This window comes from Centropristis striata, chromosome 21 (genome assembly GCF_030273125.1).
Source record: "Centropristis striata isolate RG_2023a ecotype Rhode Island chromosome 21, C.striata_1.0, whole genome shotgun sequence".
Classification (NCBI taxonomy): Eukaryota; Metazoa; Chordata; class Actinopteri; order Perciformes; family Serranidae; genus Centropristis; species Centropristis striata.
Genome location: NC_081537.1, coordinates 23,611,148 through 23,623,053, shown reverse-complemented (window position 1 = coordinate 23,623,053; position 11,906 = coordinate 23,611,148). Strand labels below are relative to the sequence as shown.

The window sequence follows — 11,906 nt, the reverse complement described above, 5'->3', positions numbered from 1 at the left end:
ATCTGTATTCATCTGTTGAGGAGAACTTGTTGGTTATATTTTTGAGAGGAACACTGAGGTCGTTTGTGGAGGAAAAAGCAAAGGGTCAGCCGACACGCAGTCAGAAAATGATGAATTCAGTTTGAGAAGTGCACAGAAAGCAGCAAGGACTTCTGCCAACTTGATATTGAACAAATCGCACACTGGAGGAGTTTTGTGCTCCTCTTCCAGCGGAGACAGAGGACAGCTCAGCTCTGAAGGTTAAGACTTGTCCCTCAAGCTATCACACAGCCATCTGTCATGTTCGTTTAAGCTCCGGATCGTTTAAGGATGTGCAGCGAGGACACCCATCAGTGTTAAACTGTAAAAAAACATGTACAGTCCCTCGTGTCGTACAGATAAAAAGCTGTACCTCTGATCTCTTATCTTGTCTGTGAAGTATTTTAAGTGCAGTTGAATCAGTCGGGCAGAATGAAGCGGCAGCTCGGCTCTGATTTTCTTCTGACGAGCTGCTAGAAAAAACGACTCAAAAGATCTAAATTTAAAACACCAATGCCACGTTTGCACAATAACATTCTTTTTATTATTATCATTTCATTACAACTCTGCGCCCAAGTGCTGCTCTTTACTACAATGAATCGTCAAATAACCTTGAGATAAAAACACAGTTATCTGCTTTTTTTTGTTTGTATAAGGCCATCTGACAAAAGCCTCCAGAGAATTTATGTGAAGTCTCTTCAAATGTGGCATTCAGAGATGGAAATGTTCTCTGTAGAGCTGCCACCAAACAAGGGGAAAAATGTGAAGAGCAACAAACTGCTGCAACATGAACTGCTTGACCAGACTGAAGCTTTAAAACAAAGACATATCTTGCAGGAACAGTTTAATTTAACACTAGTTTTGGCTTTAGTCCTCATTTAGGGTCCTGTTCCTGCGGCCTGATGACCCCGATGGACGGCGGTCTGTTGGTGAACGGGTGCCACTGGCCCTGGATGCTCGGGTTGTCCGTGTGGAAGCGTTTGCGGATGCGGATGATGTCGAGGCCGGACTGGTTGGTCAGTTTGGTCAAAAGCTCTGAAATCTGTGGAGCTGTTTTGCTGGTGATGAGTTCCTCCCTCACGCTGCCGTTTACTGCCGCAGAGAGAAAGAGAGAGAGGCGATAACAGAGTGCCAGTGAGTTTAAAAGAGACAAACTGAACTGAACTGTTTCTTGCTGCAGAAACTGCCCAGAGTGAAAGGAAACAAGAACATATGAAGTCATTTTAAACCTCCAAGAGGCTTTTCACTTCAGCCTGAACGGAGGTCTCAGAAAAAAACGGTGTTATACTGCCCCCTACAGGATCTACAAGTAATTACTACTTTACTGTGGTTCATTTTTTATGATTTTTTAACATAAACAAAACAAAAAGAGAGAGAGAGAGATTGATGACAATATTGCAGTTATGGTTCTTATGATGCCTGTCTTATGTTATATATTGTGTTGTAATGTCTTTTTATTCAATCATGGAAAAAATATTAGGCCATTGTTTTCTTCAATGTCTTGTTCACTTTAATGCCTGGTACTACTAAAGGTACATTTGTTTGGACAATGATAATGATAACAACTAAAATAGCTGATAAGAGTTGAATTTAAGAGCTGATATCTAGACATTTTAATAATGATTTTGGTTATTATCAATAAAACTCATGGAAAATGTCTAGATATCAGCTCGTAAATTCAACTCTTATCAGCTATTTTTGTTGTTATCATTATATTTGTCCAAACAAATGTACCTTTAGTTGTACCAGCCATTAAAATGAGCAAGAAATTAGAGAAAACAAGGGTGGTCTAATATTTTTTTCCATGACTGTATATTTTTTATGTTCTATGTGCAAAGCAAATTCCCAGAGGGGCAATAAATATTTCATTAACCCTGGAAAAGATCAGCTACAAACTTCTCTGTGAGAAAAAGTAAAGGATTTTAGATGTTTTAGCAGGCCAAAGTATGTGTTTGGTACCCAGAAATGATTGAATCATATCATTAACAATAATACTAATAATAAAAAGGCAGAATTTTATTCATTTTTTTGTGGTTTTACTGTATGTATCAGGACTTCCCAGGAGGCAGTTTTGATATTGGGTGGATCATCGAGATGAAATAAAATAAGTTTAAAAGAAATGACTTAGAGATAACAACAACATCAATAATATATAATAATGAATTATACATTAATTCATTTATCAATATAAGATATATTATCATCGCACTTTTCAAGAAACTCTTTAGAAAATATTTAGGAAATTAAAAAAAAAAATTTTTCTATATTTAAAAATGTGCAGTAAAGTGGATGGAAAGTCATGAGCTTACAGTATTCTGCAACTATTTTAGGAATCCTGCAGGACTTAGGAGACACGTAGACGACAGTTCCAGGGTTCTTCTTGGCATAATCCACCACTCCCTCCTCAATGAACTCCCTGAAAACAGAAAAGATTTATTTTAGTGGGGTAGAAGTATCATGAGTGCTTTAAAATGAAAACAATCAAGTAAAGTATCTTAAATGTGTAGTTAAGCCCACGCTTAGTTACGTTCCACTACTAAAGCTGTCATATAAATAAAGTAATAATAATAATAATACTTTCTGCTGCTACACTACTGTGCAAGCTAAATATTCTATTTTTACCGTTTTATATTTATACTTCATTTATCTGACATTCCAGAGGACAATCACTGTGAGCCAATGCTACAGAATTTTGTTCAATGTGCATTTTTTTTATGTGTAAAAGGACAATAAAGTCTGTCTCAGTCTAATAATATATATTCAAGTACAACAATATGTTATACAACAAAGCAGGGGCAATTTTACACCATTATGAGTACTTTTACTTTTGATCCTTTAATAATAATAATAATAATAATAACAACAAAATAATACATTCTATTTATAAAGCACTTTAAAAATGTACACAGACACTTTACATAATAAAAAACAAAAGCAAGAAACCGTAGACAAAATTGGTTAAAAAAAATTACTAACATTTATTAAGCAACACAAAGCGCAGGAAAAAGTATTCATATTATTCATATTATTATTATTGTCCGAGCATTTATGCAACTTTTAATTTTTTTTAAAGGTAATAATTTAGGGTTCATTTTAACTCCTTAATATACTATTATGAAAGTTATTTAAAAAAATATATTTAATCCGTTTAAATGTATCATGTTTTTATGTTAAATCTCGACCTAAAAAGTAACTACAGCTGTGAGCTACATGTAGTGGAGTAAAATGTACAATATTTGCACCTAAAATGTAATGAAGTAGAAGAATAAAGCTACATAAAATAGTAATTAGTTACATTCCACCAGCTGTAATTTCACTCAGTTAGTGCAGGATTTTCTCTTCACCTGTACAGATTATTTTAACATGATATCATATGTGATATTGTGTTATTATTACCTGACTCCCAGAGAGCTCTGACCGTTTTTAGAGAAGACGATGGAAACTCGTTTCAGCTGAGTAACATATCGACCGATTCCGTTCTGCAGGACGCTGCACAGGAAGCGGCTCGGGGTCCCTCTGGACGTCATCGTTATATTTTAATTAATATATTTTACTCATGTAAACAAACGCTGAACAGAAATCAACATTAGCTTAGCAGCGGCATTAGCAAAGGACGAGTTGACGGGCATGGACACAGCGCGGTCCGTCGGTGATATGCTCCGGAGTGCAACACAGTCAGAGACTTCACAATAAAACTTCCGTTAACAAAATAAAATACATATTTTTTTATATTTAAAAAGGTTTTGAAATCTGACGTATAAATAGATCTAGTATTAAAAAATATATAATTGCAGTTCAGTATCTTTTTAAAAATGTGTTTTATTTTTATTTTATTAAACAAATGCTCTTTTCTTGGGTTTTTGAAAGAACCAAAAACCAAATTTTTCTATAATAATGGAAAGATATTAAAGATAAAATATATAAATATATATATAAATATATAAGACAATATATATATATATAAATATAATATATTTATTATCATAACTATTTTTTTAAATAATATTTTAGACTCTGAAATGTCAAACTGGAATGTAGCTAGCAAAAACATATACACACAGTTCGGTAGGCTACCTTGAAAAAAATAATTACAATTAAGAAAATATAGTGTAAGAAAAAAATATGATAATACATATTTTACATACGCATATTTAACATGTCTTGAAATGTAAAAATCAAAACGTTCACTGCGGTACCTTCCGCCGTATGTTCCACACGGACTTGTTTTGAAGACACACTGAAAAGCCCGGGTGAAGGAGCATGGAGGAAAATGTGTAGCAGACACTAGAGACAGTAAGCTGCTTTTTTCTGTGTTTATCCTTAAGTAAACGTTTTGTATTTCTAGTTGAGGCTTTCACGAACATTCAGGGTCATTTTCTTGTGATTTTTCTTCCCGTTTGAAGGTAAAATAACGTTTTTCTGCACCACTGTCTTTGACTCAACTAGCATAGGTCATCAGAGACATATCATCTTTTCTGTTTCTTCCTCTCGTTTTTTCACGTCTATTACAGGTTTGATGTCCTCAGCAGGTAAATGATGTGGAGGAGCTGGCTGCAGAGGGGCACCACCTGTCTCCTGCAGGTGGCAACCCGGAGGTTTGTCCCCCAGAGACACTGTCCCTCCCTCAGTGTGACACTCCTCACACAGAGACTCCTTCACAGGCCATGTGGGCTCCAGCTTCACAGTAAAGGCCACTTCCTGGCGCCCAGCTGGACTCGGGCTTATAAAAAGGATGCTAAATCCACTGTGGAGCTCCCTGTGAGTCCCATCACAGTCACAGACATCAAACATTATCTACGCTCCAAAGACATTTCCTTCCACGACGGCTACAGCTGCCTCCACGTCCCCAGCATCTTCGTCCAGCCGGGTGCCAGGAAGGACAGCTTCTCCCTGTTCGTGGACAAAACCACGGGCCAGTTCCTGTGCAAAGACACGCTGGTGGAGGGCAGCTGGGAGGACCTGCAGGACTGCCTGGAGGTGATGCAGGCGGAGGAGCAGGACTTCCTCAGCCCACATGTGCTGCTGGGGTACCCGGAGAGCGTGGAGGAGCAAGAGGAGCGGGAGAGGGAGCTGAGGGAGGTGCAGAGGATCTGGTCCAGCTCGGTGCCCTTCAGTGAGCTCCAGGAGGACGAGGCTCAGCTGGTTAAAACCATGTTCCAGGTATTGTTCAGGAGAACCTGATGAAAAAACATAAAAAGCTGTTTCAGGGCGTTTTTGTTGTTGTTGCTCACTGTAACACAGTAACATCACCAAAAAAAGATACAAAATGACAAAAAAAAGTAAAATTGCCCCAAAAAAAGATTTGAATTGTCCAAATAACAATGTAAAATGAATAAAAAAAGACACACAAAAAATAAGTAAAATTACCCAAAACGTTTTCTCAAAATGTTTTTCATTGCTCACTGTCCTTGTGATCGTGGCTCAATCATGGCTAGAAGTGGGAACAACTCAAAAATGTCTTTGTGCAGAATAACACAGTTAGAATGACAGAAATTAGAAAAGAAAGTTGAATTTTTTATGATAAATTATTTTCAAAAATTAGAATATAATGGAATATATATATACAACTTTCCCGAGTGCTCACAAGTGTCATGAATGTTACAATATTACCAAAAATGAAGACATAATATCACCAAAAAAGATAGAAAATGACCCAAAAAATATGTAGGTCAGATGATCTTTTCCTTATCTATTATATTGTATATTATCTAATATTTTAGATTTTTCACGTTCAAACATGGAGTGGACAATCAAAAAGCTTTAAGGTCACCGTCATAAGACTAGAGAAATTATTCTAATATCTTAAGAATTTCTTCAACTGCTGATGTTCTTTACTAATGTTTTGTTCCAGATCACAAAGATCTCTAACGCGACCCTGAAGAGGTTTTCTGTGAGGCTCTTTAAGCCGACCAAGAGTCTGGTCTTCCCCTGGTTCGGAGGTCCTGATTCCTCCCTGAAGGGACTGAAGCTTCTCTCCGCCCAGAGCTCCGACACAGACAGAGTCACTTATAATGAAGCTACCGTCCCAAGGAATCACTCCTACCACAACCTGTTCGGCCTCCCCCTGGTGGGCCGGATGGACTCGGAGGTGGTGCTGACCGGAAACGAGCTGGACTCTCTGGCCGTGAGCCAGGCCACGGGGCTGCCCAGCGTGGCTCTGCCCCGCGGCGTCAGCTGCCTGCCCCCCATCCTGCTGCCGTACCTGGAGCAGTTCAAGCGCGTGAAGCTGTGGCTGGGAGGAGACATGCGCTCCTGGGAGGCCTCCAAGATCTTCTCCCGTAAGCTGGGTCTGCGGCGCTGCTCGCTGGTGAGGCCCGGCGAGGACCGGCCCTGCCCCGTGGAGGCGCTGGCCCGGGGGAAGAACCTCAGCCACATCGTCCAGTCCTCCATCCCCGCCGCGCACAAGTCCATCGTGTCCTTTAGGCAGCTCCGAGACGACGTGTACGGAGAGCTGGCGAACACGGAGCAGGTGGCCGGGGTGAAGTGGTCCAGGTTTCAGGAGCTCAACAGGATCCTGAAGGGGCACCGCAAGGGGGAGCTGACCGTCTTCACAGGTACAAAAACACATTATGTTGGTCAGTCATCGGGTGTTTTTCAAGAAATTATACTCAATTGTGGTGTCACTGTTTTCCAAATCCATGATTCAATAACACTTTGTATTTAAAGGTCCTGATTTCATCCAGTTTTAGATTTAAAACGTTTTTCTCTTGGCACTGACGCAATGGTGTGAATCCCCAGAGGCCCCACGATACGATTTTATCCCCACACTTGAGTCACGATACGATATTATTGTGATTTTAAGCATTTTGTGATATGGTGAGTATTGATACAATATATTGCGATTTAACTGTTTAAATACATTTTGTGTCCACAAAATTAAATTAAATCAAGAATTGTTTTGTCAAATAAGAGAAAATTTTCAGTGTATTCATCTGACTTCAGTATTTTTATTTCTCCACAATGAGAGTCAAACCCACAGACTGACCAACAAAGTATTCAGTCAAATTGAACTGAACTGATATCAAACATGTATGGACGACAACAACTGCAGCATTTTATCAAACTTTCCCAAACAACGAGCTTCACTGCTCTCAATGTTTCTGAATGAAACATAAAAATAGGCTAACTTTGCAGCATTATTTCCACAACTTCCTGACACGATATCCTGATGCACATGGTGCCGATAGATTATTCCTTAGATCTTCTAGTTTCATATGATACCAGGATATTCATAAAAGTGAGCCTGCTGTGGCCGGCGGGAAAAAACGGCAGAAATACTGATGGCTTGCTGGCCTTTCTGAACGCTAAATATCAATACTTGGCGGCTATGAATCGATATAATGTTGCCATGCAAAATCATATCAAATTCACGATACTATGCTGTATCGTCCCCCCCCGCCACCACCACTTCTAGTTAATGACTACTTGATTGGTTCATTTAACAAACAAAACAAGAGTTTCTTTGCAAAGAATCATGCAAAAGCAGCACTTTCAATCTTGTGTTTGCCAGAGATTATCTCAGAATGTTCTTTGAATTCAGCTTAAAAAAAAAAATCTTTTAGTCGATTAGCTGAAGACAATTTTGTTGTTCACCAATCCTGCTTTTGATTTGAAATTGAATGATACTTATCATTGATTTCTTTCCATTTTGAATAGAAGTTGGGACAACCCAAATAATTAAAAATATAGCTTTGGTTTGATAATGTTTGAAACTGATGTGTTTTTACCAGCTTTCTACATTTTTACAATAAGTAGAAAATGGATGCTTTATGAAATCCACAGGAGAGAAAAACAAACCAAAATCACAGAACATCAGCTCATATTTATACTCGTAAAACAAGAAGTTACAGCGATAATCTGCAAGAAAATCTCTGCAGCATGACGACATTAGGCTGCATATAGTTCACAAAGGGTTCCCACATTTTATAGAATTGCTATGTTTTAGTGTTATTTACATGTAAGGTATTCTAATGGCATCAAATCAAACAGCAGCTGATTAAGAATTAATGTATAATGTGCAAAGTGTTGCAAGGATTATGACCCGACTCTGAAGTTCCCCTCTGACTGTTTTAGTGTTTTTAAGCTCATTGTTTTAGTTTTCTGGCTCCTGAACTTCCAGCAGGAAGCAGTTTTTCTTCCCATATCTCAGATTCTATCTGTATTAGTCTGATTGTGTTTGTGTTGTTGTCTCCAGGTCCGACCGGCAGTGGGAAGACCACCTTCATCAGCGAGCTGGCTCTGGATCTGTGCATGCAGGGCGTCAACACGCTGTGGGGAAGCTTCGAGATCAACAACGTGCGTCTGGCCAAGATTATGCTGACGCAGTTCGCCATGCAGCGTCTGGAGGAGAACCTGGAGCAGTACGACTTCTGGGCCGACAAGTTTGAGGAGCTGCCGCTCTACTTCATGACGTTCCACGGGCAGCAGAACATCAAGTGAGTCTCGGCACAGTTTCAGTGGATACAGACGTGTTTCTTTTTAGTCCCAGCTGGAAAGATGCAACTGTAGATGTTCAGTGAGTGTCAGGACATCAAATAATTATATAAAAACAGAAATCAAGACTTATGACCTATAGGGATGGGTACCTTTCACATTTGAACCGATACGGTCAGGATGAGCAGTGCTTTATTGTTGAGCAACGTGCATTTTGTAACATGAAGGTTGCAATGTTATCAAAGAATGCAGAGGAGCTCTCAGGTGGCACGGAGGAGGAAAAAAAAGGTTGCAGGTGCACGTGTAATTTGTTGTGATGACGTCGTAGCTGTGGGCGGAGCACCGGCCAGACAGTATTGTGGGCATAGCATGATGGAATAAACAAAGTTGAGTCGGGCTGCTCTGTGCACATATAGAGGATGACGCGGGAGTCTGAGGGATTTAATTTCAGCGAGGCAGTTTGGAGTAAAGTGGCAGGTAATATTCCTGAGTTGAAGAGCGGAGTATTAGCGGAGGACCAGAGATGCAGCAGCTAGCTGCTAGCTGCTAATGACTGGTCTACAGAAGAATGGAGAGAGCAAACGGAGTAAGGAAGGTCTAATCTGGAGGCAGACGAAGGCCAAGCCCGGGTAGAGACATTGGAGAGATAGCAGCTGGCGGCTAGAAGACCTAGAGCAGCTAGTGGCTAGTGGCCAGACGAGGAGGTAAATAAAAAAATAAAAAAGATCGTCAGCACGCTTGTTAATCAAAGACGTTAAATGAAAACGGGTTGAAATCAATGATCAGTTTAAAGTTAACGCCGTTTAGGTACCGAAACATGGTACCGTTTGATTTTACATGAATCGGTACTCGGTAGTACCGACGGAATTCGGTCGGTACCTATAAAAGTACCGAATTTGGTACCCATCCTTAATGACCTATATCCAAGTGAAAACAGTACGAAGATAACTAAGGATGTTGGCTCAGAAACTTGTTTTTTTGTAAATATATACGCTGTTTGACCCTTTTATCTGGTCTTTTTTTTTGTCTTTTGCAAAGTTATTTATTACTAGATTTTATTCCACGTTTTGACTTTTCCACATTTAGTGTTTATTTATTTATTTGTTTGTTTGGATGCTTTTTTTAATTGCATGCTTTTTATCCGTGCAAGCTGCTCAAATCTCATTGCACCTTGTGAGTTTGATTAATTTTAATTAATTGATTTATTTATATCACATGCATTTAAGTCACAGATCCACTGGTTCTTTTATTAACTGTAATGTCTGAAAACGTATTTTTATTTTCTGGGTGTGCACACTGACAATTCCACCAGAGATTAAAATCGTGTTTTTTTTAAATTATTATTTATTTATTTTTATTAAGGATGAGTCTACCCTCCTTTCTGTGACCTTTCCAAAATGTATTTATTTTATTTTCCTGATCTAGTTTAATAAATTGAATCTAGTTTTATAATCATTAATTTCAGCCTTAAAGCTGAAGAACTTCTTTGAAGTAGAAAGTACATGAATGTGAGTTTAGTTTATTGACTCACCTGCTGTGAAATAAATATTAATATGATATTATATTTTTCTATGAATTATTTTTGGTCTAACTCTTGTTCAGGGCGGTGCTGGACACGATGCAGCATGCTGTCTACCTGTACGACATCAACCACGTCATCATCGACAACCTGCAGTTCATGATGGGACAGGAGAACCTCTCGGTGGACAAGTGAGTTCAGACTGGGGGTGGGCAGTTAATGCTCCCAAGGGGCCACAGGAGATACTGCGAAGGTTGTGGATTTCCCATCATGAATATGTAAATAAATGATGTTTCCTGTGTCCAGGTTTGCGGTCCAGGACCACATTATCGGAGCGTTCAGGAAGTTTGCCACCAACAGCAGCTGCCACGTCACTCTGATCATCCACCCGAGAAAAGAGGAGGACGACCGAGAGCTGCAGACGGCGTCCATCTTCGGTTCAGCAAAGGTACGACGACGTTCTGTTACACAACTAAACTGTCCTAGAATTAATTTGCACAACATAGAACACATGAAGTGACTCTATGTCAGTGGTTCTCAACCTTTTTGAGTCACGACCCCCAATTTAACATGCATGTTGTCTGCGACCCCCGCTCACTGAATAGAATCTCTCACACACAGTTCAGATCATACAAACTCAGTTGATACGACGAATTTTGGGATACTTTGGGATTTGTCAGAAAAGACACAAAATGACCCAAAAAAGAATCAAATTGACCACAAAACACACAAAATGACCAAAAAAGACATAAAATGGCCCAAAAAGAAACAAAATGACCACAAAGGCACAAAATGACAAAAAAAGACACAAAATGACTGAAAAAAGGAAACAAAATGACAAAAAAAGACACAAATTGACCAAAAAAGACACCAAATGACCAAAAAAAGGAAACAAAATGACAAAAAAAGACACAAATTGACCACAAAATGACCAAAAAAGACACCAAATGACAAAAAAAAAGACACAAATGACAAAAAAAGAGACAAATGACAAAAAAGGCACAAAATGACCATGATCATAAAATAATGCATAAATAAAAAATACAAGCACCCTGACCCTCTTTTCATCTTGACCTTTGACCTCCCCCAGGCGAGCCAAGAAGCCGACAACGTGCTGATCCTGCAGGAGAAGAAGCTGGTGACGTGTCCGGGCCGCAGGTCGCTGCAGGTCACCAAGAACCGATTCGACGGAGACGTGGGCATCTTCCCGCTGGACTTCATCAAGTCCTCGCTCACGTTCGCTACTCCCATCAAGGGCAAGCACAAGCTGAGGAAGGTCACCCCGAAGCCGGAGAGCGAGGAGGGCGAAGGCAGCGAGGTGGTTGTGAAGAAGGACGAGGTGAAAAAGGAGAAAGCCGCCAAAACGACAAAGACTCCACGAACTGTTAATCCTGCAGCTGGAAATGAAAGCATGCAGCAGCAAGTATAACAGAGTATAACTAATGGATCATGTGGGGCAGTTTCACCACATTTACATCTCACTGTTAGACAGTTTTATGTCAATCAAACCAAGTTAAACTTTGCTGAAATTAGCTCTGATTGTAGACTAACCCTAACCCTAATCAAGAAAACTTTAGGTTATTAAAAAAGTATTTCATTATGGAGCAAAAGTCTGAAAGTTTCAACCAGAATGTGAAATAAAAATGGAAAAGTGTCAGTTTATGTTAAGCTTTTCTATGCAGATACTACTGTATATAAAGACTCCGTTAAAAGTGCTGATAAATTACTGCTTAACTGTTCAGTATTTCATGCTAAAACATTGAGCACTTGCACAATATCATAGTGTGCTTTCTACGGATTTTTTGTACCATGATGAGTTATTGAATGAGCTGCTTTTTATAAAATAAAAAATGCTTGTGATGCAGCTTTTTGTCTGTGTTTTTGTGTCTGTCCAGCAGGGGGCAGCGTGTGCTTCAAACATGACAGAGAAGCTGAT

At 39.4% G+C, this 11,906-nt stretch overlaps 2 protein-coding genes across 3 annotated transcripts; one reads left to right on the top strand and one right to left on the bottom strand.

Annotated features, from left to right (window-relative positions):
* Positions 1-539: 539 nt before the first annotated feature.
* mrpl43 (mitochondrial ribosomal protein L43) lies at positions 540-3,689 on the bottom strand. The gene is made up of 3 exons (XM_059324421.1): positions 3,415-3,689; positions 2,328-2,434; positions 540-1,110 (listed from the first exon to the last, which is right to left on the bottom strand). The coding sequence occupies exons 1-3, from the start codon at positions 3,543-3,545 to the stop codon at positions 893-895; spliced, it is 456 nt and encodes a 151-aa protein (XP_059180404.1). The 5' UTR covers positions 3,546-3,689; the 3' UTR covers positions 540-892.
* A 551-nt stretch (positions 3,690-4,240) lies between these two features.
* twnk (twinkle mtDNA helicase) lies at positions 4,241-11,624 on the top strand. 2 transcript variants are annotated; one of them, XM_059324011.1, is made up of 7 exons: positions 4,241-4,311; positions 4,530-5,178; positions 5,870-6,572; positions 8,213-8,453; positions 10,054-10,161; positions 10,277-10,418; positions 11,061-11,624. In XM_059324011.1, the coding sequence occupies exons 2-7, from the start codon at positions 4,552-4,554 to the stop codon at positions 11,397-11,399; spliced, it is 2,160 nt and encodes a 719-aa protein (XP_059179994.1). In that variant the 5' UTR covers positions 4,241-4,311; positions 4,530-4,551; the 3' UTR covers positions 11,400-11,624. The 2 variants fall into 2 exon arrangements, with proteins under 2 accessions (XP_059179994.1, XP_059179993.1); XM_059324010.1 differs by having other exon boundaries at positions 4,268-4,421.
* Positions 11,625-11,906: the final 282 nt, after the last annotated feature.

Bases quoted from the DNA above. Each gene is read 5' to 3' on its own strand.
- mrpl43 (XM_059324421.1), bottom strand. From the start codon at position 3,545: ATGACGTCCAGAGGGACCCCGAGCCGCTTCCTGTGCAGCGTCCTGCAG. The intron at 2,435-3,414 runs GTAATAATAACA...TTCTGTTTTCAG, and splicing joins CAGAGCTCTCTGGGAGTCAG to GGAGTTCATTGAGGAGGGAG. The intron at 1,111-2,327 runs GTAAGCTCATGA...TCTCTGCGGCAG, and splicing joins TAAAATAGTTGCAGAATACT to TAAACGGCAGCGTGAGGGAG.
- twnk (XM_059324011.1), top strand. From the start codon at position 4,552: ATGATGTGGAGGAGCTGGCTGCAGAGGGGCACCACCTGTCTCCTGCAG. The intron at 5,179-5,869 runs GTATTGTTCAGG...GTTTTGTTCCAG, and splicing joins TGGTTAAAACCATGTTCCAG to ATCACAAAGATCTCTAACGC. The intron at 6,573-8,212 runs GTACAAAAACAC...TGTTGTCTCCAG, and splicing joins GGAGCTGACCGTCTTCACAG to GTCCGACCGGCAGTGGGAAG.